The sequence below is a fragment of the Vollenhovia emeryi genome, unplaced genomic scaffold, assembly GCF_000949405.1.
Source record: "Vollenhovia emeryi isolate VEMERY1.0 unplaced genomic scaffold, V.emery_V1.0 DF939304.1, whole genome shotgun sequence".
NCBI lineage: Eukaryota > Metazoa > Arthropoda > Insecta > Hymenoptera > Formicidae > Vollenhovia > Vollenhovia emeryi.
Genome location: NW_011967062.1, coordinates 26,522 through 52,253, shown reverse-complemented (window position 1 = coordinate 52,253; position 25,732 = coordinate 26,522). Strand labels below are relative to the sequence as shown.

At 39.5% G+C, this 25,732-nt stretch overlaps 2 protein-coding genes and 3 non-coding genes across 10 annotated transcripts in view; 4 read left to right on the top strand and 1 right to left on the bottom strand.

Annotated features, from left to right (window-relative positions):
• Positions 1-119: 119 nt before the first annotated feature.
• Positions 120-25,732, bottom strand: part of LOC105558914 (protein furry) — a 34,060-nt gene continuing 8,447 nt past the window's right edge. For all 3 annotated transcript variants that reach the window (XM_012006850.1, XM_012006849.1, XM_012006851.1), the window contains 28 exons: positions 25,436-25,606; positions 25,217-25,366; positions 24,969-25,138; positions 24,572-24,843; positions 24,252-24,406; positions 23,873-24,036; positions 16,627-16,836; positions 12,440-12,576; positions 9,028-9,267; positions 8,689-8,957; positions 8,392-8,518; positions 8,023-8,213; positions 7,303-7,940; positions 7,057-7,225; positions 6,682-6,991; positions 6,251-6,554; positions 5,626-6,140; positions 5,230-5,538; positions 4,965-5,133; positions 4,364-4,536; positions 4,126-4,200; positions 2,491-2,664; positions 2,282-2,419; positions 1,996-2,177; positions 1,733-1,925; positions 1,344-1,601; positions 774-1,275; positions 120-519 (listed from right to left, as the gene is read on the bottom strand). In XM_012006850.1, the coding sequence (XP_011862240.1) occupies positions 359-519; positions 774-1,275; positions 1,344-1,601; positions 1,733-1,925; positions 1,996-2,177; positions 2,282-2,419; positions 2,491-2,664; positions 4,126-4,200; positions 4,364-4,536; positions 4,965-5,133; positions 5,230-5,538; positions 5,626-6,140; positions 6,251-6,554; positions 6,682-6,991; positions 7,057-7,225; positions 7,303-7,940; positions 8,023-8,213; positions 8,392-8,518; positions 8,689-8,957; positions 9,028-9,267; positions 12,440-12,576; positions 16,627-16,836; positions 23,873-24,036; positions 24,252-24,406; positions 24,572-24,843; positions 24,969-25,138; positions 25,217-25,366; positions 25,436-25,606 (6,526 nt within the window). In that variant the 3' untranslated portion in view covers positions 120-358. The remainder of the gene's footprint in view (positions 520-773; positions 1,276-1,343; positions 1,602-1,732; positions 1,926-1,995; positions 2,178-2,281; positions 2,420-2,490; positions 2,665-4,125; positions 4,201-4,363; positions 4,537-4,964; positions 5,134-5,229; positions 5,539-5,625; positions 6,141-6,250; positions 6,555-6,681; positions 6,992-7,056; positions 7,226-7,302; positions 7,941-8,022; positions 8,214-8,391; positions 8,519-8,688; positions 8,958-9,027; positions 9,268-12,439; positions 12,577-16,626; positions 16,837-23,872; positions 24,037-24,251; positions 24,407-24,571; positions 24,844-24,968; positions 25,139-25,216; positions 25,367-25,435; positions 25,607-25,732) is intronic.
• On the top strand, positions 11,331-11,403 carry Trnaa-agc. Its single transcript has one exon. It is a non-coding gene; the product is annotated as a tRNA-Ala (tRNA).
• Trnaa-agc lies at positions 11,484-11,556 on the top strand. The gene has a single exon. It is a non-coding gene; the product is annotated as a tRNA-Ala (tRNA).
• Positions 11,639-11,711, top strand: Trnaa-agc. The gene has a single exon. It is a non-coding gene; the product is annotated as a tRNA-Ala (tRNA).
• On the top strand, positions 18,353-23,929 carry LOC105558913 (thyrotropin-releasing hormone receptor-like). 4 transcript variants are annotated; one of them, XM_012006846.1, is made up of 5 exons: positions 18,353-19,898; positions 21,813-22,721; positions 23,263-23,467; positions 23,624-23,768; positions 23,846-23,929. In XM_012006846.1, the coding sequence occupies exons 2-4, from the start codon at positions 21,918-21,920 to the stop codon at positions 23,734-23,736; spliced, it is 1,122 nt and encodes a 373-aa protein (XP_011862236.1). In that variant the 5' UTR covers positions 18,353-19,898; positions 21,813-21,917; the 3' UTR covers positions 23,737-23,768; positions 23,846-23,929. The 4 variants fall into 4 exon arrangements, with proteins under 4 accessions (XP_011862236.1, XP_011862237.1, XP_011862238.1 ...); XM_012006847.1 differs by having other exon boundaries at positions 23,824-23,891; XM_012006848.1 differs by lacking the exon at positions 23,846-23,929 and adding an exon at positions 21,091-21,160 and having other exon boundaries at positions 23,624-23,816.

Sequence of the window (25,732 nt, the reverse complement as noted above, 5' to 3'; positions counted from 1 at the left end):
GACAAGATTCAACTTGATGCTCTTCCGCGGGCCGCATATTATACACCGAGCGCCTGTTTCGTATAATCATATTGATTAAAATATTTCTACAAAGATTGCGTGCGAATATCAAAACGTCATCCTCGAGATTTCGATGCTTTATTTCGCCAAATTTACATTCGATAGTGATTTGTCACGTTTTTCGCACTAAAAAAAAAACAAAATCTAAGAACTTTTCTCGTGATATATGTATATATACATACTTTTACCTACCATCGTATACAAGACATCTACATACGTATGTACGACAATTAAATATATACGTTGACTTAAATCTATACGAGAACGATTGGTAAATACTATGTGATTAAAGCTTATATTAACAATCGCTTTTCGAGTGATTAGAGTCATGCTGATTGCGCGCGGCCTTCGTAGACGCTTCCAATCCCGTGACAGCCGCCAGTACCTCGAACAGACTTTCCATCAGTCTGCCAAATATTTCTGACATCTCCTCGTCCTTTCTTGTTACCACGAATATATCTAAAACATATTGATACGCATATAGGTCAATACATATATTGTTATGTGTAAATCACGCAAACATTTCAAGAATTAACGACAGTGGCATCATACAACCAAAAGAAGATTAAGATATCGAATGGTGTATGTGCTTAATTTATTAGAACTGCATACCCGCCACACTTTTCTCATTTCTATCCTCGTTCTCCGAGTCCAAAACATTTAATATTTTGTGTAACTGCATTTAAATAGTGTTGATTATCTATTAAACTCACCCGATCTCTCTTGACCTATGTATTTGCAGTACATATTAACGGCAGTCGTTACGTCGTCGTCATCATGAAAGGGGTCTCCGGGCCATTGTGCCCTGTGCAGTCTTACGGCTTCGAGCGCCGGACACCATCGTGCGTTTCTCAAAAGTTCGGCGACTCGGGCGACTTCTTCCACGGCTCCGGAACCCGGAAGAGGACTAGGACTGGGTGTCGGAGTGGGTGTCCCTCGTTCACTCTCAGTACTTTCTTCGAGCGCTCTACTCAATGCTATCTTCATATTGGCGATCTCGATAGATAGATCTTGCAAAGGAATCTGCACGTTTCTAGCGGCGTTCATCAGCGCCCCTAGCATCTTGTTCGACGCTTCGATCAACAGAAGTAGCTGGAAGTGCAGTTTGTAGAGCGCTCTGCCCAGGTCCAACAGCATCTCTTCGACGCCCGCTTCCGTGGTATGACTGCCGCCTAATGCCTGAAGCTTAGCGGTTGCTTTAGCTGCCTCCAAGCACTAGGAAGAAAAAGGAATATAATGGCTGCTCTTAAACAATCGTTGGCGAGTGTCACGACGAAACTTACTTCCGTAGCATGATCTTTCCTATCGAGAAATGTCTCCAGATGCTCCTGTATCTCCAGCATTCCAAAGCGCAACGTCTCGTTTAGCCGCTGATTCGCGAATATGGCCACCGAGAACCACACCAGAGGCGGCTCGGCTTTTGAACTGAGTAGCTCGGCATGGCCAGATAAATAGCAACCCAAGTGCGCTGAAGCCGAGCTGCTGTTACAAAGCAAAGCACTTGCCTCGCGCGTAAGACCAACGGATTTACTGCTCACATCCTGTGGAACACAACAATTTTCTAATTAACTATCCTTAGCAAAAATGACAATCCAGTGTCCCGTCTTGTGCAAAATTTCGCAGTATTTAATTTTTAACAAAATAAATTGTTTTCCTATAAAGCAACATTTACCCTTAAGATCTTGCTCAGCAATTGGAAGAAGCTCAAAGTGTTGTACGGAGCTTGAGTAATGAGACTTTGGATTTGCTGCCTCCAGACCTCTTCGGCATCGTCGCGTACAACCTGTCGGAAGGGCATCAACGCGGACAGATTGGGTGACGCGTTGCAGGGCGTAACGTCTCCGAGATCTCCCGCGCTCGAGCCGCTATAGGCGAAAGATCCAAAGTAAAACGATTAATATACACGTTTCCAAAGGTCTCTGTACAGAAACTTACGATGTGTCAGACCTTGTAGATGAGTCGTGACGCGTGCGACTAGGTATCAACGAGAGAGAAGACGGCGGGAACATTCCCGGGATGCTGTTTGCCTCCTGTCCCGTTCCGGATCCTCCTGGTACTTCGTCCAGCGGTGATTCCGATCCTGCCTCGTCGTCCGACGACTCTTCGGCGACGCCGCGCTACATTCAGAATTTTATTAATAACAAATAATTTAAAAAAAAAAGAGGCAAAAATGTATAAATTATGTATAGTAAAACTCATTTTTAATTTTTCACATATTTACCCGTGTTGTGTGTTTGCTGGATGACGGTGTTTTCTCACTTAAACTTTCCTCGAACTGTCGCAAACTGGGCTCTCGTTCCTCACCCTCGCTAAGAGGACGACGTCGAACTCCCCAGTTAAAGTTGTCCGTGCTTTCGCCCTGTAAAGTTTAACGGGGAAAAAATTGGAATTAGTATTCTCTATTTAGAAGGAAAAGCATCGTGGGCTCACCTCAACGCTTTCGCTTTCATATTCAAGGAAATCGAAGTCCTTAAATACGCCAAACTGCTCATCGTCTCGTCTGGATCCTCCGCTCAAATCGTTATTCGCCCCGGAAACCTCTTCCGTTGAAGAAGCCATGGATGATTGTCTTTCCATCAAGTCCGAACTTTGACTGAATATGACCTGAATTTTGAAAAAGTAATTAATAATGTAAAAAATATATATGTGTAAAACAATTGAAGGAATTAAAAGCAAATATACATAAGTGACAATTTCATGAATACAAAGTCAATACGTACTACGGCATCTCATATCTTTTCGATAGAGACACACACTATGACACTAAATATAAAATCCACTTATATTTCACTGCTTCTTACAATTAAATCCCTCGATTGATAATTGCCTTCAATATATCTCAATTCCGATTGACTACGTGAATTTGCTTAAAATGTTCAACAATTGTGCATATACATGTTATATAATTACTAGTTATATATACAGAGTGCTCTGGAGCTATCGCAATTTCCTTCAGATTTTGATAATTGATTAAAGAATAATAATTTTAATATTAAAAGTTAAAAAATAACATGTCACATTTGTATAATATACTGAGAGATAAATAACACCGTGATACTCTATTATCAAGTTTTCCAAAAAATTAACAATGGTGTAATGGAGTCGCCTGTATATAATTACGTACATGTTGATAAAGAACAATGATTGTTTTATATTAAATCTGATATGTTTTCAGATTATAAAATCTATGTATCCTGCGATTGTCAAGAGTATATAAAGATATTTATACACATAATCTCATACCCATATAATCGTACAAGAGACGACAAAGCGTGGAAAGGTAATAGATTTCAGATGGTTGTGCTGCAAAATTATACTACTACCGCTTTATAAAATCTTTCACAAATGTCTTACTAGTCCTGCAACAGTGTGCGAGTGAAAACATCTTTATGAAGCTGACTGAAGCGTGAAATACGACTCATAGAACATTGCAATTAATTACGAGTACAAGTACTTGCACTATTGCGAATTACAGCGGGTGTGCAGATTGCATTTATAAGTAACCCTTTACCTTGCTATACAATGTCATTGAACTAATGTGCTCATCCTAAAAAGGGGTACATAATGAATCAGTTGTTTTTTTTTTGTAAGATGTACAGAATGATTCTTAATTATATGTCAACACTTCAGGCGGTGACTCCAGAGCCCCAAAAATGTCAGATGAACATTAGTCGTTTAGACTTTATTTTCTGAAGTTGCAATAAATTAAGAATGCTCGAAAAACGTGCCCGCCTTCCGCTGTGAAGCATGCTGCAGCATGTTCCGATGTGACTAGATGTTTACTAATTATATGTATATATGTACATACATACATATATATGTATAATATACACATTATTTTGTTTTAAACAACGCTTTAAAATATCTATATGTAAATTTATCCCTTAAGAAAGGACTTTACAAAATATAAATATTTTAATACGTATGTAATTCGAAATAAAATAACATATAATTGCATATAAATGTACGTAATTGTATTGTTTGCCTAGGATAGACCATAGGATAAGGACATGTTTACGCTGCTCGAATTAATAATTGAAAAACGTATCGTAAGTAAAAACGTACCGATGGGCTCTTCGGTAAACCGACTCTTTGTCCACATGTCGTCAACAGATTTACCAAGCACTCCCTGACACGGCCCTATTGAAAAGAGACTCGATTATACATTAATCTTAAATGCATAATATGGACATAATTATATCATATTAAACTTATCACACATAAGTCTTGTCAAGGTCGAATCAGATCTCTATTTTAATTACAGGCGTAATAAATTCTTGCTTGAATTTTTTAGTAACTATACCTGCGACATCCACGGTCTCTTCCATCCGGCAATTGCGCTATTATCAGCCGGCGATAGAGACAACGAGCAACGTGGAGAACTGATTGACTTTTCTTCAGTGCCTTGACGTATAAGCCAACGCCGACCGATAACTGGCGTTTGAGACAGATCAAACGTGAAGTCCATCGTTCTTCCTATTCATAAAAATAAAACGGTCAAAAATATTACAGATATTAAAAGACAAAATTAATGAAAATTTTGTATCTACATTTCTACACGATAATAATAAAACGCGTTTACTGCATTTTGAAAAATATTTTAGTTAAAAAAGGTTCCAGGTACATATCTTAAAATCCAAATAATCGTGTGGGAGCATAAGTAATACATATTTAAGAAAATATAATATAATTTGAAGTGTGTTAAGCTTAGAAAAATAGCAATGTTATTCTAGGAAAAGATTATCTATCGCTATTGTTATTCCTATCGCAACCTGTTGTGCGATAAATCATCCGTGTACCAAGCATGCATGCCGCGTTGCAAAGAAAGAAGAAATAAAATCGATAATATACATCCAAAGGAAATAAATAGACATTAATTAATTTAAACGGAGATGTCCATTTACCCGGCAACTCTTTCTTAGTAAATATCTCCGTGTCGGTGAAGCTAGGATGCGGCGATGCTAGCGAAGAATCCCAGGATGAACCGTGCATCGAGGTCGGCGGCGCTACGAGTGTCGACGATCTTGTCACCACAAGCTTCAAGATTTTCAACGCTTCTTTCCACTGAGTGCCCTGAAACGTCAGCTTGTTTATTGGATAAACAAAATTACAGTCAATTGTCGAATTGATGTTCGAATATCAGGTTAATTAAATACTTGAATACTTTACCTCGACGTATTTAGAGATCACTCTCAACAGTTCGGTATTGATCGGTTGCGCGGCTGGAGACGCCAGATCCACGTAATGCAACATGCAATGTATAATACTGAGTACCGGCAATGCCACACTGCTCGGACCTTTCTCCAGTACTTCCACAAGGAAAGCTAGCATGTTGAAACTAAGATGAGCATAGGAGTCGTAAAGATACTTCACTACGCATTTAGTCCACTGGAAGCTTTCCTTGCTGAAAGTACGCCGGCTATACAACGTCATGACTGTACCGAGGTTCTCCAATTTTTTCCCCTTTTCTGCGCTTACCTATAAGAGAAATTGGAAAAAAAAGAAGCTAATAAATAAGCGCGTTGCGACAAATAAGTTGGCAATAGTAAATGGAAAGCGATTTACTTGTGCAATGTTTTCGGCGCTTCTGATGCAAAGTTCGTTGGCGTCTTCGTAGTTCAGCAACATGTAAGGCAGCAACGAGACAACATTCATCGGGAACGCGAGGCTTTGCGTGGGGTCGACCACTGGCAGATCTAGCAGAGGTGTAAATTGGGACAGCAGCGTAACAACTGGTTCGTACGTATTCGGACTGGTGCATCCTTTCAGTAGCAGCGCGTGTACACCGGGAAACGAGCTCCACCGCAGCTGCTGTTGCAGTTTCTCAACTTTGTCTCGGGCGTCTGGTCGATCGAGCGGTAGCCTGTGCAGCACGCGACTGAGTAACCGCAACGCCAGGAGGAATTCGTGCTCGTAATCCGATTCCAGCAGGGATACCGACAGCCAGAACAGTTGCGCTAGTATCGTCATCTTGTCGTCCTGCGTGGCGGAGTCACCCAGTAACTTCAAGGACTGTGCCGACCTTGATCTAGACAGATTCGAGTTAGGATACTTGTTGCCCCCAGTTCTGTTCTCCAATTCTGCGGACACAAAGTTTCATTGAAAAATCGATGAATTGGAATTAAAAAGTTTACGCATGGAGAGAAAACTTGTGTCGAGTATTATAAAACACGTGAAACGTAATAGTGACCTTTCATATCGCTAGTCGCAGAATTTCCACCACTGGATCTCTTCATGCAGTAACTAACTGAGTAGCTGGTGCTCCTCGTGTGCCCGCCTTGATTCAAGTGAGAGAACATGTGTGGCCCAGCTGGATAACCATTTCCACCTCCTGGACTACGCTTCCCCCCGATTACATTTCCTGATACCGGATCCTTGTTGTTCAAATTAGGTGTCGACTTGAATATTTCTTTCATGAAATCGAGCGGTCTAAAGTCTGACTCGAGCGAATCGACAGCCGCTTCCAACGTTAGCAACAACTCTGTTACATATCCCTGATGAAATTATAATATAATTATACAAAATATTCGGAATGCCAGTCATTTAAAAGTTTTTTTTAACTATTATCGACTGTATTCTTTTAAACAAAAGCAATTATACCAATAAGAAAACTGTCGATACCTGCATGTCTTCGCCTTGCTCGGCAACTGTCTCCACCAGCCTAGATAAAATGTCAGACAGCATTCTGGACGTTATGGGGACGCGCAACGCTCGGAAAACTTGTAACGATCTCCCGGCGTAGTGTCTGGACGAGCAGGAGAGGCCTAATTGCAGCGCCGTTTGCGCCCATCTCTGGCTGACTAAAGCGTGGGGCAAGGAGTCTCTAAAGACGCGTAATACGTGCCGCAATAATATCGTGAGTTGTTCGGCGCTACGCACCCACCACACTTTGGCAGTCATATCCTCGTAATTCCATAGCGGTTGATTTGTCCTATCACGAAAGACAATGTTAAATTAGGGATCTCATTCCCCCAAATATGTAATTAACGTGCATACCTGGAGGCTAAGAAATTGATCAGGGACTTGATGACGTCTTGTATCGGCATATTAGGACCCGGCTGAGGACCGGTCCAATTATGCGTGTCCTCCGGCGTCACGATAACAGGCGGCACCGCGTTCGTCGTCGTTCCGCTCGAGGTCGGCCAACTGTTGCACACCGCTGGTTCTGCAAAAAATCGTTTCCTTTGTAAAATGTTTCATAAACGCGATACTAAATTTATATAGTACATCCAGGTATCTTACCGTAGTGAGAATTCCCGAAGTCCTTACTATCATCCGTCGCCGACTGATTCGAGTGATTCATCGACATCGGCGGGGTTGATGTTGAATTCGACAAAGACGAGTGAGTAGGCGTTCCGTCCGCAACCGAGGAAGATGGTAACGGCGGAGGAGGAGGAGGCGGCGGGGGTGGCGGGGGTACCGGCGGAGATGCTGAAGAATCGGGAGGCATAGGTGGTGGCGGCGGCGGCGGTGGAGGAGGCGGCGGAGGCGGCGGCGAGGATGGTGGAGGCGGCGAGGACGACGGTGGCGGTGTCGTCGGCGGCGGGACAGCGGGTGGGCCGTACAGATAGCTGTCGAACTCCGGGTCCATCTCCGTGAAATTGTGTTCCAGCACCGGTAGAGTCGGGGTGGACAGGCCTAATCCCAGTTGCTCCGTCTTCGAGGCGAGCAGGACGCGCGCCACGCCGAGGTGATCGCGATGATCGCCGAGCACGACCAGCAGGTTTAACAACAAGCAACGACAGTGGTCTCGCACCAACGGCCTCGAGTGATCCAGTCCGAGAAAGACTATGTGCAGCATCAAGGGAACGTGTATGGCCCAATCGAGCTGGATCCCATCGATGACGACGTCGGTGAGCAACATCACAGCGATGTTGCATCTGAAGGGTTACAGCGACATCGGATTATTAATGCGCATTGTTTGACGGAGTAGCGAAATGAAATACCGTAGCTTGCAGTCACCTGTGAAATCCGCTTATCGGCTGAGAGCTATCGGGCAGGTATTCAGTCAGGGGAGCGAAGTACCCGCCGTATTCCGGCATCGGCAGGGGATGCGGTTGAGGAATATCGAACTTCTCGTCGACGCACGGCATCTTTCCGTTCACCCCGGCGGGCCCGTTACGTGCGGCGTAACACGACTCGTCGGTAGTTAACTAAAAAAGATAATTACTTTCAAATTGGACTATCCTGTTAAGATGCATTACGTGCTTTCTTGAGCTTTCATATATCATTTACTCGTCGTTTTGTCAACGGAAGCAGCAAAACCTTTCAATCATATAAACCCACGAACTTTTTTATGACGATAAATCAAATTTCAATAGAGTAACGTACCTCGGCTTCCGTCGTCGGAGTTGATAGATCGTCTGGAAGAACTGGCGGACCGCTCGCAGTCCTCGTCTTTTCTGCCCTTGGAGTTTGAAACCCCGCGAGCGCTCGGAGTGCGGTATCGGATTTCGAGCTGCGGAAGAATTCAAGTGTCTTGAAATAAATTTTACCGCGATACCATAAATCACATTCATAAAATTACGACATCCTCAGACGTTTCTTTCGTAAACAAAAAAAAATGAAGGGGTTCGATTATGAAACCTTGGGATTTCAGCTAAACGTATTTCAATAAGCATCTCTCACCCGGTCTTGACGGGATCCTCGCCAGAGTGTCTTTTCGTATGAATGGTGCCCTTTTCAACGCCGAGATCGCGGGGAGGATTGGCAGGATCGGCGGCCGGCGCGTCGCTGTGCGACGAGGCTTTTCTCATGCTTGTGAGCCGGTAGAAGGGCGGCGTTTCTGTCCGCTCGATCAAGCAATTCAGGGTCTCGACCGTCTCCAATTCTGTCATCATTTCGTCGACAAGACGATCCGGACGCGCCCGGGCCAGATACAATACCACACGTTTTGCCTAATAAGCGATATATTTTCTGTCACCTTGTTGTCCGCACATATAAAGCTATCCCAAAAGTTCCACTCACGTATGGTAGTAGCTCCTGAGGGGCCATTCCCGAGACGATAATCAAATAGCGGATTATAACTTTGAGATTGTTTGGCCAACAACCACACAGAGTTGCCCAAAGCTCTTCCGTTTCTTTAGGATGTTCGTCCGAGAACTTTGCGGTGATGTAGAAGAGATTGTTGAGCACCATCTCCGTCGCCTCCGCGCTGCCCCAGCCTTCTCTGCGCGTTCCTCCACGTGTCACATCGCTCGTGTAATACTGTAAAAAAAATTAATTAATTGAGAAATACTGCGGAAATGCGAGAGAGTATTTTTTACAAATGGCCAGGCAAATCCAATCTTTTCGCGAGAATACTGCAGAAATGGGCACAGCATAAAATGATTATCCTAGAGTGCATTCATTTTTTAGAATATAGAAAACATACCTATTAAAATAGTTACCTAATTTGTGAAAAAAAAAGAGAGAACTTGGATCTAAGGATTCAATTGGCAAATATTAAAAGCGGATCCTGCCAATCGACTTTGCTGAGAGATTGAAAGCCTCCCCTACGTTTGCAAAACAGGAGAAAATAACAAGATAACGATCATTCACCACATCACGATATCGTTATTACTGCTGACAGTTGTAAAGGTATCGAAAGAAAGGGCGTGGGTATCGGAAATCGATTACAGGACTGTTTGCATGCCGAGCACAAAAGCTCTCGATAACTACTTGAATTACAATTCTCTCGTTTCGTCCATCCATCCACCGAGGTGATCAAGATTATTACCATCATCGATAATTGAGCGGCGTGGTTCGACGGAAGTAAACGCACTGGGCGTTACGCCCTTTCTCCAGTAAATGGATTTCCTTCTCGACGGTCTAACGTACCACTCGAACCGATTATTTCAATTACGGCGCTCGCAATCGAACTGATCAAGATAACCCTTGCCATCACTAACGATAAGTAAAATTATAAAAAAAAAAAGAAGATATCTCAAATACCAGGTATTGATCCCGGCGTTTCTCGCACGTGAAGCGGCGGCTCTATATATCGTCCAATTTGCGATAAGAGGATCACGATCTTTGATAATCGTTGGATAATTACGCGATACGGGGAAAGAGGTTTTAGATCGACTTATCATTTCTACAGTTTCCGCGTACCGAATTCTAATCGGATGGTCTAATATTAGAACTGTGTCCTTCGTTATTAATCGGATTAAGAAGATCATTATCTTCGACGGTCGCGCGATATGCCAAGTAGTCGCGACCAACCTTGGACATTGGCATTGAACTTGTGCCAATGTTTCACCGTGTCCTTCTTTTTGCGGAGGTTCGTGGTGTAATCTCGTACCGCGTCTTTTCCTGCGACTTTCTACGACAACTTTACTAGATATTGCACCGCATATCGATATTCATATTTGAACGTAATGCTATTGTATATTTTACAATGTATTATAATATTTGCATATTCATCGAAGCCACATTGTACATTCTATTGCATATTAATATTCTTATCAAAATTCTGCGGCATCTATTTCATCAATAAATACTTCTCGTAAAAGAATCAACTACGCGTGCTATGTCATTCAGTTTTCACGCTGCACGTGCATCGCTACGTCGCGACTGCTATATGGCGCATTTGCAAGTCCATTGAAATCGGTACACAGTACAGTATTACATTCTCTGTGAGCTCTATTTAATATTTGTTTCAATAAACGTTTAGGATCCATTCACGAAGTCCAATTTTCCCGAATCACACAGGAATACCAGCGCGATCCCAAACATGTATTATAGAATTATTCATCTTGAAAAGCAGCCACGATTGTTGGATATAAATCGCCGACTGTGTCTAAGATGATGGATCATTATTTTTGTATGTAAAATCGAGAGTGTCTCTGAGAGTGAGACAACGTGTTTATCTTGCGCGTGCAAAGAATAACTGGAATTTTGTCAATGACGAAATTTAAAAACTTCTACTCAAAGGTAGACTATTCACAATTCTCTTCTTTGAGGTTTTTAACTCAACAAACGAGATTTAAATTTGCGATAAATCCTGCATTGAAGTAAATGATTTCCCTAGCAATTGACAAAAAAGTATTTTTAAACTTTAGAAAAATATAAAAAGAAACTTTTCCTGTATAGATTTGCTAGATATCAGTTATAATAATTAACTTCTCAGGTACAGAAACATATTTATTTTACAGAGAAATGCAGCTCGTTTGTTTCGCACAAACGAGATAAGTGCTAGGATTTTGGAAAAATTCCCATGCAAAACTCTTTCGTAAAAGTAGATCATGATCGCGATCCAGAGTGATCCCGCCAGCGATCCAGATCACTCAGGGGGCGTAGCTCAGATGGTAGAGCGCTCGCTTAGCATGCGAGAGGTACCGGGATCGATACCCGGCGCCTCCAGGATCAATTTTTGCCTCCTTTTACTGAAAGTGGTTCGCAATCGCGATGTAAAACGATCCCGTCAGCGATCCAGATCACACGGGGGCGTAGCTCAGATGGTAGAGCGCTCGCTTAGCATGCGAGAGGTACCGGGATCGATACCCGGCGCCTCCAACATCTTTTTTTTGGCTCCTTTCGCCGAAAGTAGATCACTTTTCTCAACACGACTGGTCTTGCTGCACCACTGCATTACACGGGGGGCGTAGCTCAGATGGTAGAGCGCTCGCTTAGCATGCGAGAGGTACCGGGATCGATACCCGGCGCCTCCAACAATATTTTTTTTTATCCTTTCGCCAAAAGTAGATCACTTTTCTGAGCTTGCGGCAAAACTGTTTTGTACGGAGGCGTGACTCAGATGGTAGAGCGCTCGCTTAGCATGCCAGAAGTACTGGAATCGATACCCGGCGTCTACAAGTTCTCTTTTTATTCTTTTGGCGACAATAAATCATTTGCGATGTCCAGCAACGTATTGAAAATGTATCGTAAGATTATGAATCGGGCGAAGACAATTTGTGCGGCAGGCGAGGATATCAAAAGTAATTTACGACATCCTTTTACTATACACAATATTTTGTTAAGCGATTTTTGTTTATGTCTGATTAAAAAAACTTTGTTCGGTATGCAACAAAGATACGTTAAAAAATTATAAAGTTCCATTATCTTATTAAATTTCTGACAAACCGAAATGGACAGACGTAATTAATAAATAAATATATTTACATATGTATATACGTATGAGAGCTTGATACTTGCTAAAAATTGTTAACTCTTAAATAACAATATTCTGTAGCATAAAAATATCACTTTTGATATTCTTGCCCTTTCGCACTCTTGCCTATTCTTATATTTATATTTCCATTATTTCACTTGTTTAAATATTAACTGTATCCAAAAAGCAAAAGCGCGTGCAGTACAGAATTTCCGGAATTTCAAAGTGAGACGCAATTTTCTGCAGCGCTGCTATTCCAAAGCTGATCACCTAATGAGCTTCATTTACCTGGTAATAACTCAGCGGATTAGACGGTGGCGGTACGTTTGGGTCGACCAATTCCATGTTGTGCAACCAGGGTAACAAATATTGCAGTAGCAATTGCCGAACTTCTCGACGGGCTGTTTGAAACCGATGCGTAATTTCTAAAACATATAAATTAAATACAAATTTCTGAAAATTACTACGTCAAATTATATTAATAACATGCAGTATTATCGATATGCATTTCCTTCAATTAATTAGAGAAGACGTGCCGCTTTCGATCGGGCTGGATCCAGCTTGATAATATTTCTGAGTGAACTTTTGTATACTTTTTCCGACTCGCAATGAGTAACTACGCATCGATTACTTACAAATCTTTTAAAATTAAAGCTATTTGTCGCAACAGTAAATCCACATGTTTAAATCAATAATCGATGTTGAACTTTCGATACCAAGCATCCCATTTAAATCACTCTCAAAAATTTATTACGAAAAACATTACCCCGGCCAGGATTCGAACCTGGATATCCTTACAGTTCATGTAATGGACGTCTTTACCAATTACATACATTTCTTTGTGTCAGATACTAATTCATAAAGAAGTGTTCATTTTATCAAAATTTGTTTATTATCTACCACATGTTTTACGTTGTAAAAATTATATCGAAGGAAATGTGCTATAACAAATATTATCGCTTTCTTTATTACTGGTATGGAAGCGTGTAATCCATACGAATAATAAAAAGCAAACCACTGTTAAACCATTATATTGGTGCTACAAATTTTACAAATCCACGATTTGGTGGATTACAAATATCGTCAAATTATTCATCTTATCTCTCTCTCGTTTCCTTTATTAATATAATTTTTCGACAACATGTAGGAGCATGTATCTTTCCTAGCCAAGCTCTTCTAGCTGCTCTCAAACGTACAGTGTATTAAATTTCATCCGTAATGCGTTTCATATGCGCGTAATGCATGTATACATGGAGTATCTCATCGTTAGTCTCGTCTCTCAGTCTGGAAATATTTAAACATCGGCCGTTTTGCAGCATGAATGAATTTTTGAACGGATTCAATGCGGACTGCATTACGATTTCCCTCTCCATTCTTTCACCTACTGCATTCCCATTTCGCATTTAATTACTTCATACATGGTCGAACGAATCCTCAATATTGCTTTATGCGTAACAGTAATTTAACGTGCCGGTTTAAAGCAGCAAGATATGGAAGGGCATTCGCAAATAGTCCCGAATGATTTGCTGAATGTGTGTGCACATGCGAAATTACATGGCGAAATTAGTATTTTCACCTACAATTATCTGCATTTGTTTCGGCTGCGCGTCGCATTTCAATCTGAATTTCAAAGATATTAACGTATCAAACAATTGTCACGTAACGCTTTGTCCTTTGTGATTCCTTTGCGTGATATAATAATCGGTATACAAAATACAAGATTGTACGTTCAGTTAATGCCGCCTAAAACCTTTCTTGTAAGGTATTATATTAAACTAAATCACGAGACTCGCCGCGCAATCTGATGAGTCCATCCATTGAGCATCTCTAAAATTTTCAATCTGCTGTAAGCGGATGAGCTTATGAATAATATAGATTTCCATCCGCATTTTAAACAAGTTTAATACCTACATATTGCGTGCCTATTGTTAGTATTACGTTTGAGCTTAATCAATTTAAAATATTTCATCCTATAGGTATATATAAGTTAACTTAAAATCATTATGTACAATCCTTATATAGATAAAATTATTTATTTTCTTGACGCGAAATATTCCCTTTAAAATTGATCTTTAACACTGACTTTCAATATTTCTGGAAAACAAATTCGTAAATTTAAAAGGACCTCAGTTTACAAAAATTACGTGCATTGTTACATGAAGAGAAACATTCGAATCAAACTCTCCCTTTCTCCCTGCTTATTAAATTTTTTTCTAATTATAGCTAGAGTATAACTATCCGATTCGACTTGCCCTTTGTGTTAAATGGATTTTTTTATCTCTTCTTCTTCATGCTGCTATCGAGTGCAATATCGCGCACAGGGGAATTTCATGAGATAAAACTGCAGTTTTACGTTACACCGTTCCTGGAAACCAAATGCTCGTCGATTCGTGAGCGTGTCAAAGCGAACAGATGTAAGCCGGTTAGCCGGAAACGTGCGAGATAATAATTCGCGCGATGGAATTATTTCCCATCGTTAAATTTTCCTCTGGTCGCGCGTCGGTCCACCGCGCTTTTTTTAAACCGTTGCCACTTTAACGTAGCTCATGACACTTGGGGAATGTCAGGCATGCGTCATAAAATTAAAGCGAAAAGCAACGATCCATTATGTAAACGAAACAAGGCTGCAACCTTATGCGTCTTGCGGCTCATTAACAATAGCGAGTTGTAGTTAAAAGGTTAAATTCTTAAACAGACAGGCCACGGTCGACCTTCTATCCTACATTATTCCTGGGTTTAATTAAGAAGTCAAATTCCGCGAACGACGCGTCTATCGCTTAAGACCTTTCCGAGTTTTCAATTTTTAATACCAATTTTTTCCATAACTAGAGCTCTGTGAGGATTAACTTCAATTTCAGTTTTTAATCCAACTTTATTTTCCCTTAAGAAAAGTAATTAAATCACTCTGCTTCACTCGACTCTTCAATCGCACCACCAAAGTTTAACTGAATAAAGCAAGAAGAATACCCGCAAGAATAATTCTCTAATGAAATTTAGCGCGATAAATCATTATTTTTCCATGCGAATCTCCACGTTTGAATCACCGGCTGATAATTAATATTCCTACACTCGAAATATGATACCACGTATTCAAGTATGCACGATGTGTACGTACACATAAATACATGTGTAACCAAGCTTACAAGTAGAAAAGCTTTATTTATTTCATATTTATCATTCAACTCTTTTGCTGACGTTTCTGTCGATATTATATTGTAGGCGCATAATGAGAGCCCGTTCGATTAGTTAAAACAGATGCGGCGGTAATATTTACGCGATAACGACACGCCTAGAGGCGTCTAGAATAATAATCAATGAGACAACAAACCCGTGAGGATTATTGTTGACAGCATCCCTCTTGAGTAATGAATTATTAATACTTGCGATAATTCTATTAAATCCCATGAACATTCTATGACCTCCCTCGTTGCACGCCGATTACACGCTTCCGTGTCAATAATAAAAAGAAAGCAATGCCACATTGCAATGTATATTCCTTTTCCCTTATACCATAACTCCACCGCATTATTTACAACGTAAAACTAATATAGAAGTTTAATAAAGCGCGCGTCCTCTTCCATGTCCAAGCTTGTAAAAACTATAAAACAATTTTTTTCACCGGCAAGCATTCTATATGTAAATTTACAAGTTAAGACGAAAAGCCGACTTTCAGTTTAGTTTACATAATTATTATTCTTATAAATGCAAAAGCAACTTTTACATGTTTATTAACTGTTGTTGGACAAGAAATTCTATATATTAAGGATTAAGGCATCAATATTAGTATTTAAAAGAGGCGTTTTTCTTGGATATCTTTTTCTTAATTCTTATCATTTAAATAAAATATGGCCGCCAGTTTTCATAGAAACAGCATGAGCTTTGAGAGGAACTGCAATTTTCACTCGTGGGTCGTTTTTAATAACTTACGATTAATGTGTTCTACATTGTACTTTTTGCGTACATTTTTAAATACGTCTCCACGTTAAACTGCAGTGCGGAAATATACACCGTCATATGTATTAAATAAAGGTAATTAGATCATATTTCCATAATATTTCATTTTAATTGCAAGGAAAAGAACAAAGTTACAAGGAACAAAAATGGTTCTAAACCATGTTCTCTCTAACTAAAGCATCCAATAGACTACAAAAGTTATTAATTGTGTTTTATCATACACCGTTTTCCTCGTTTCCGCGAATCAATTTACAATTACAGTCAATAACATAATTAGATATATTGGATGATATTAAAATTATAGAATAATTACGAAATACGCAGTGTTCCTAACTACATGTACTCTCAACTACATGTTGCGTTAAAACAATTGCTTGAAAAATATCCAAGTCGAACTTTATTTTGATGTTTAAAATTGCGAGTAATAATTTTCTGAAAAATGTAGCATATCTTGTTGGCATATCTTGTTCGAGTTTCCGAGGCCTAAGAGGGTTAATAAAAATACAAGAAAGTCTATTTACCGCTGAACATCGGCATCGTGAGTTCCGGATGCAATTGAGCCAGTTGACGCGAAAGATACATTTGGCTGCGGCAATAAGTGGTCGACAGGAGGACATCCAGTGTGCCACCTCTGATCGTCCCGCCGGATGAAATCTCACCTGCAGGATTGCTTTGTTGACCCGGCCCGGAAGTTACGGTGGCGGCACAGCTTGCGAGAGGATCGTTGTGCCCTGCAATGGGAAATCCAGATAGAATACCAAATTACATTACTGGATTAAGGAAAAGAGAAACTGTAGCAATACTTTTGTCTTCGCCAGTAAATAAATGACGGAAATATAAATGTTTTAACACTGGCTAAAAATTCTTCTCTATTTCTCAATTATTCGACCGTGGGTTTTGGTCCCTTGTCGCGCGCCATACAATAAAAATGTAATTGAATTTCGCATTTAGACGCACGTCAGGAACCTAGAGCAGTAAATATTAATTGTTTATGGCTCTATGTTCCTGACGTGCTTCTAAATGCGAAGTGCAATTGCAATTGCATTTTTATTATATCACGCATAACATATACGGATAGTAGTTACGTTACTGTTGTAAAAATTCGAGTCTTACATTTGAAAAGGACCAAAAGCCAGTTGTATCGAAAAAATTTTTATTTCATCAATAAGCAAGTGAAGAGGATGCTGGAGTAATTCTGCACCTTTTGCTCCTAGAACTGTCAATTCGTGAAGACATTTGTGTAATGTAAAAATTATGTGGCTTTTGCGAACAGACAGCGTTCCACTATTCGGACTAAATCTGAGAACAGCGTGGTATCATTGAAATTAAGTTTAGAAGCCTAAAAAAATCTATTCACTCGAATAAACCTATAACTTATTCGAGTGAATAGATTTTTGTTAGGCTTCTAAACTTAATTTCAATGATACCGCGTTGTTCTCTGATTAAGTCCGATTAGTGGAACACTAGCTGTCTGTACAAAAGCTACATAATTTGTACATTACAAATGTTTTCACGAATTGACAATTCTAGATGCAAAAAGTGCAAAAGATGCAGAATCACTCCAGCATCTCATTAAACACCTCACTAATTGCCGAAGATTGCTTCAAAATTTTATTTGGAATGAAGACTTGGCGTTTAAAAACGATTTCAAAATAATCCATGAGCATTTGAATAAACAAAAGCATACAAAGTTACACAAAAATAACATTAAGCTACAAAGACCCAGCTTGATCAACGATAGCATATTCCTATTTATTTGAGAATGTTTTAATTAATATATTTCTAATTAATTTCCGTTAAAGAAGAAGGAATTTACTTGAAAATCTACAGCTGATAAAAGATTTATAAAATATTTTATAAATGAGAGTCAATTTAATTAACGAACTGCAAAGGAAACACGGTAGTGCAAAATAGCATAATACCTCTGAACTTTTCGTTCAATTATTATTATAGTTATCGACACCGACAATATTTATCAGTAAACCGTGTTAAACACTCAATAATTATTTTCAGTAATAATTAATCTCAAACCAATATGATTTGACATTTATCATGAATTTACACCACATAAATCCTTAATCCCATAAGGGAGTTTTTTAAAATTGTTTTACCTATATGAAATACGTATATAGAGATCTCTTTCAGTTGCCAGTAATAAATAATAATAATCAAGCTTTTTAGTCGACATTAACCGGCTAATGTTTTAATACAGAAAATTTATTGCGAAAAATATTACCTCAGCCTGGCTCATTCTGTATTAAAACATTGGAAGGTTAATGTCGACTAAAACGCTTGATTATTGTAAAATACGTAGGTCACAGTTTCTCCTAAAGATTTTTCATTATTTGTCATATTTATTTGAGATTAATTATTACTGAAAATAATGAAAATATGATCATCTTGATCATATGGAAAGTACATTTTACCGAAAAAGATATTTTATATTTGTAAACATACATATTTATTACTTCTCGGCAAATTAAATATATTCTCTTTACAGAAGAGAATGAATCTCATCGTGCGCTACATGTTTCTTTGCATTCACGAAAATGTATTTCTACATTGCACGGATGCTCAAACGGAGTTTGATACACGACATGTCAAAGGATATCACGCACAACGTGCACTTAATCTTACTTTCTTTCACAAGAAAGGTACAACTCATTTCTTTGAACGTTGCGTTTCAATTCAAGCGACATGTCAATAGTACTGTAATTCAATCTTTCCAACTTCATTGAAATTTAAAAGCTGCAAACCTACGACTCTGTCTATCATATATTATTATATAACAATTACGATCGCTTTACAATTATTACTTATAGGTTGCATTAATATGCGATGCAGCGTGATAAAAATTAATGTTTATTGTTATTTTTATATTTTCATAACAAAAAATTCTCGCGAGTGAAAAATCTTTAGGAGAATATTTTATGTATAACATATTTTACGTATAACAAGTTTAAAAAATTCTTTTTTTTTAAATATAAACTTTAATATTCTCGCAACATAGTTTGCAGAAATGCCAAAAATTAATGGAAAAATACTAATGGATAAATCGCGAAAATATGTATCTCTCCGTCGCGACACGGCAAATTGACGTGCGTCGCGAAGAGGCGGGAATTTGTACATTACTTTGATGCGCAGAAGCCAGAATACTGGATGCACCGAGCTTTATCAGGAATGGATGCGTCGGGGCATCCAGCAGAAATAGCTGAGACCTCAGTCGAATATATTCCCCGAAAGTGTTACGTTAGTAAACTAAAAAACCGAGTGTACCAAGTACCAAATCCACATTACTCTCATTAAGTGCGCTCGTGGCTTCCCCTCTGAAAATAAAATAAAATTTAAAAAAAGCAAAACGTGTCGCTGCTGCTAATGTGATTGATACTGATGTGCCGGATCTACCGAGACTTAATCAATCTGTTTGTAACATTTGTTGATAAGTCGCGCTATTAAAATCAAGTGTTGCGCGATTGTCTTATATGAGAAACTCGTTAAATAATATTAACGAGCCGTTGACGAAAAGATCGTGTCTCGCACCGGCACTGCACATCCGCCGTGCAAACTAAAAGTGTTAAGAGGGCTCGTCATGTATCTACAAAACGTTAAGATCGTTGATGTGTGAGATGTATGTGAATTTGGAACACTCGAGTGTCGGAAGATCGCGGTTAAAAGGAGCTCTCGGCACCGTGTCACAAAATCGTCTATGCAATCTGGATGTCAGTCCAATAAATGGCTTGCGTCTGCATAAGTAAAACCTAACATGTTGCTCCGTTTGAAACTCAATAAACAGGTACGCATTAGTTAATATTTAAAAAATTCTTGCTTGACGAGTTTTTCTACAGTTCTAGTTCAAATAAGAAAAAACTAACGCTTACGTCACACTTATAAAAAAAAGTATAAGAAAAGAAAGAGATATATTTCCATTACCCTCTCTTAAAGATGTTTAATGTAAATCAAAGTCTATTCTGTTGTAGTATCTTTTTATACTTATTTATACGTACACGGGAAAAAATGCTGTTGAATTAAGCGAAATATAGTTGCTTGAATTTAAACATTAACGTCACGGGCTGCTACAAACATAAATAATTCACTCAATTGTATTTGCTATGGATTTTAATTTTAAGCATTTAACTAAATATTCAGATTATTAAAGCAACAATCTGATGTTTTTCATTTATTAATACTGATGTTGTTTCAACGATTTTTTTTTCAATTACACTGATCTTGTCGATACAACAAGTTCCGTGTATTAATTTTTTCAATATTTATTAATTTTTATATGAAAAATTGTATAAAGACTTTTATTCTTTATTATAGAAAAAATGTTATATCATACCAAAGCGATATATGATTTGCTTTTATCAATTTACATTACTTTTGATCACAGATTCAGTTATGAGTTATTAAATTATTATAAAAGTACCGTAGAATTTATCCGAAAGATATATGTGAAACGAGAGACACGTAAAGCTTTCCGATTGTCGAGTTTCTAACATGTACCGTTCAAGATTATAAATATGAAATTTCGTCATTACCAAAGATACGAAACCGTATCAACACAATTCTCTTGCGATCGTATCTGCGATAATTATTTACACTTAGAATACGGCTGTTAGTGTTACAGTTATTTTATGAAAAAAAAAATGCATTCGCTGAGATTGCAAACTGTACCGGATTTTTCGCGATAACACGGAAAAGATAAGAATTTTTCCTATGTTATCATCACATTGTGTAAGATGGTTCTCAATTTTATTAAAAAGTAAATATTGGTGTTAAACGCGTGTCGAAGAAACATTTATCGAATTTGTATTTTATTTAAATAATAACGAAATTTTAGGCAACATATAGCAGACTCGTGTAACATAATTTGAACCAATAGTTGCGCAATAATGATTTGTTAATTGTATCTGTAAACGTATCTGTCGCGCCAAGGATTTCCTGCGATAAGCACCACGCTTCCCTACATTTTTTTTGTTTCATAGAGACTGCATCTCGCGATAAGAATGCAAAGTGACTGTGCTCAATCAAGTGACGATACAATAACTGAGAAATGTATGAAAATATCATTCATCGTTTTCTGTCCCTTCATATTGACTTCGAAACGAATAGAAGTTGCGTAAATGAATTCTATCAGAATCCGTTGAAAAATATTTCAATTACAGATGCTTTACGTTGACCTTTCACGACCGAATTAATTTTCTATTTTCAAGTTTTTGATGAAATGTTTTTCAATAATAAAATACATGCTGAATCATTTAGCGCCGGTTTTACCAAACTCTTGGTAAATTAACTAATAGTTAAATTGTACATCTATCTTTGCCTACTTTGAAGGAAAAGCAAAGACATATATAAGATTTAACTATTAGTTAATTGACCAAGAGACCCCGAGTCTTAAAAATTTTTTAAGTGGAACTTTTATATGTCCCAATAGGCATAAAAGGGTTAATTAAAATATATAAATCTTGTGATCTTATGCAAATATAAAACATAACAAGTCGCTGAAGACAAAATTCCAATTTTTAACGTTGAGTAATTTCGTAACTTTGACTCTCCGAACATCAAACGACCGTCTTGCTTCAGCTTCTAAATTCAGTCCTCATGTCGATGATCCAGAGGAAACGCGCGACGTTTAGAATACCCTCTCTTTCTCTCCCCCTCTATCTCTCTCTTTCATCTTATATGGGACACATTAACGCTCTTCCAGGTTATCGTACATGACGCAAGCTGTTATGCTGTCTATGCCAGGCACGATTATACTGCCTTCCGCTTTTCTTCTCATTGACGACAGCTTTAAGGTCAACACGTGAAGATGATCGAGAATAGTAGCAACATTACAACGATATACAGACTTCGTGACGACTTCTTACAGGACATTCAATGGTATTTTACGCCGATAATTGTGTTTCTGGGCCTGCTGGGTAACTGTTTGTCCATGTGTGTATTCTTCGGCACGAAGCTACGTTATTCGTCATCCAGCATTTACTTGGGTGCGCTGGCAATAAGCGACAGCGGCTTCCTGGTGGCAGTTTTCGTGCCCTGGTTAAGAATATTGCAGGTGGATCTGTTCAATCGACACGGCTTCTGCCAGTTCTTCATTTATCTCGGCTACATCTGTAGCTTCCTCAGCGTGTGGCTCGTAGTAGCCTTCACCGTTGAGCGATACGTGGCGGTCAAGTGGCCGCTTCGTCGGCAGGTCTGGTGCACGGTGGCCCGAGCGAAGATGACAGTGACGGGACTAACAGTATTAGCGAGTCTGCTGACCAGCCCGGTGCTCGTGTTTTCCACAAACACTGGAAACTCGACCGGCTGTGGCTTAGACATGAACTGGAAGTCCTGGGCAAAAGCCTACAACACCCTCGATGTTGTCATGACGTTCGCCATGCCTCTTACCATGATAGTGATCTTCAATACACTGATAGCGCGCAACATCTACAGGCTCAACCACGTCCGAAGAACTCTGACTATTGAATCCGATGTTTCCAACGATAGGGCTCATACTCCGAGGGACAGAATGCCGCAGACTAAAGTCACGAAAATGCTTCTGATCGTCTCGAGCGCGTTCTTCTGCCTCAATATGCCTGCATTCGTTTTCAGGGTGATCGCATTCCTCTATGTACGTATCGATATTTAACACTAGCATCAAATACTTTTCTTATAAAACGTGAATTCTGAATAATGAATGAGTATTATTAATTAAACTTCTGAAATTTATACATTTTTTTTTAATAATTTCCGACGTTCAATCAATCTAATTTAATACACTCTCACACTGTACACTGTTAAATCTGTTGCGTTAGATTTGACTTAATGATAAATCGCCGCTGCTCAATGTCATTAATTTGGATCGAGTAGCAGGTGTCGTTGTTTTTCAACTACATTTTGTGTTAAAAGAAATTTTGACACACATGGTAATTAAAAACAACAACATATCGACTCATTATTGAGACAAATTTAATACTGCAAATTTAAGTGTGCAGTACTTTTGCAAAGTCTCATATTTGCACGATGAAATAAGTACATACCGCAATTTATATTATTTTCCAGTGTTGATACTTTATTGATTTACGATATTAACTAGATAAATTTTGATGTACTGTTAAAGAAGTTATTATGTCAATATATAATGTTAATAATCACTATATATGCAAATTCAGGAAAATAGTAAACCACCGATATGGTTCATGTCGGCGCAACAAATGTGCCAATTATTATTCGAAACGAGTTTCGGAATAAACTTCATTCTTTACTGCGTGAGCGGGCAGAATTTTCGCAGAGAGATGGTTAGCATGTGTACGAAGCGCTCAAGTACTGGGAGAAGTGGCACTCTCATACAGATGGCGAGTCATGGAAAACAGTGTGGTGAGCACGTAACTTAATTATCCAATTATAATAAAATAACATAACGACAAAATATGTGTGTGCAGATTATTGCATTGATTGAAAGATTCGTTTGTTTTTCTGTTCCTGGATTAACAAGTAAAGAAAACACGATTGATTAATTCGAAATGTTTGCAGTTTCAGAATTCACGCGCAGGTACAGCTCAACGAAACGGCCGCACCTTGTCGACAAAGAGCAACAGAAAGACTCTCAGGAGACGCAAAAGCTCCCAATAAATAAAGAATTATGATACAGTAACTCATCACTTTCAAATGACTGATTGTGAGTAAATACGTGTTAGCAGACAATCAGAGAACGATGTGTAATGTACCGACAGTACCGAGTATTACACTGCACAGATACGAGGGCATAGACTGTAAGCTTACCAGCTTCGAGTTCTGTGGCTGGAAGCGGACCCACATTTCCAAAAAAGCGTTGGTCCAACAGTTGAAGAAGCTGAAGCGCCGCATCGTGGACCGGAGCGCGGGGGCATCCTGTATTCATTAATGTTACGTTGATGACACTCGTGTAATGGTCGCAAGGATACTCCCTGAGCAAAAGCAAAATCACATAGACATACTCACTTATTGTCGTACTATTTATTTATTTTGTTATTCTATCCGCGGCTTGTATTCCATCGAGAAATACGTGTCTCGTAGACTTTTACTCGCTAGAATGTATATATCGTATTTTCCCCTACTACTCCTAATAAACGTTTTTGTATGAAACATTTATTCTATATTGATACTCTGGATTCGTTCGTACCTGGCGCTGAAAATCGTTGCCAACGCGAGAAAACAGCCATCGGCCACCTGCGGTGCTCCAGTATAACATCGATCCACCACCCAGTCCAAAAGTGTACCGATATCGGGATTTCCCTCGAGCAACAACACGACGGTTTCGCGTGCAAGCGTATAAATCTGAAACAAGAGATGATAGAAAGAGAAATAAAATACATATAACGTGTTAACATTTAATGTGTAATATAATGTATTATTAATTGCCGTTTTGCATGTAATCTTTAATGCTAACGCCTGCACGTGCTTGCAGATAAACTCTTATATGAGACAATTTATGAAACTTACCTTCTCGTCTTTACTGGCCAGTAACAAGTCCAGCCATTGATACAAAATCGCGCCCTCCTCCGAGAGCGACTGCGGATTGAAGCACGACCCGCAACAGAGTAATCCGCTCATAGCTTGCAAGGCTGAGAGCTGCAATTCCGTGCAAGACTTTTCCTCCTCTTGCATGGAAGACGTGCTCGTGAGCGGCCGGCCGTAAACACCGGCCCAACTAGCGAAGAGCATGAATAGATTTCTCCTCAAGTCCCTCTTTAACAAAGTGTAGCAGATCTCCACTAGAAAAGTAAGAAAAAAAAGAGATGATTGATAAATTTCTCTCCTCTTTAAAGCGCAATTCTATCTCGTTCATTTGTCCTGAACGCATATTTTAATTTCGGAATTCGGGAGTAAGGTCGCTTACGTGAAAAGCTCTTGATCATCTTCCTCATGAAGTTGCAGAAGTGCAACTTGATGTCTCGCACGGCGGGCGCTTCCTTGTCGGTCTCGTTTTCCAGGTAAACGCGCGCACCGTCTATGTACTCGACGAAAGTCGGATGCAAGGACTGCGTCTCGCGATCTAGTACCGCTGGGCTGGAAGGACGATATTTTTTCAGATCCAGTTGAGGGGAAAGATGAGAAAAAACGGTACAAAGTGATGCGCGAACTAACCAGATGCCGAACGTCCCATACTCTGCGATCAATTCCAGCACTCTTACCAGCTGCAGTCTCAGAGCGTCGCGTCTTCTTCGCCGCCTCATATTCTCCTGCTTCCGATCGACCGCTTCCCGGATGTAAGGTACCAGTTCCTCCATCAAGTCTCTGCATCAAAAAGAGGATCCTTTTACTATTTAATCTTCCCAGTCGTCCTCAGATCGGTAACGCACTTACTTTAGAGCGTCGGCGTTCACTTTCCCAATCGCCTGCACCGCGGCATCCCTGACGTCGACGGCCTCGCATCTCAGCAAGGGTACGGTCAGCTTGTACAGGGCCGCGGGACTCGCGTTTGTCCCCGGTGACTTGTTGTCGCCACGCTCCGCGGACAGGCTGTCGGGCGAGGAGCTGCGGAAACGAGACTGTTGCGTTTCACCATGTTTTCATTGCGTTACTGAGGCCCGGTTTCACCAACGCGAGTTAATCTAATCGGTCGGTTAACTTGACAGGGTGCCAACATAAAACTTCTTTATT

Bases quoted from the DNA above. Each gene is read 5' to 3' on its own strand.
- LOC105558913 (XM_012006846.1), top strand. From the start codon at position 21,918: ATGATCGAGAATAGTAGCAACATTACAACGATATACAGACTTCGTGAC. The intron at 22,722-23,262 runs GTACGTATCGAT...ATGCAAATTCAG, and splicing joins GGGTGATCGCATTCCTCTAT to GAAAATAGTAAACCACCGAT. The intron at 23,468-23,623 runs GTGAGCACGTAA...AAATGTTTGCAG, and splicing joins GAGTCATGGAAAACAGTGTG to TTTCAGAATTCACGCGCAGG.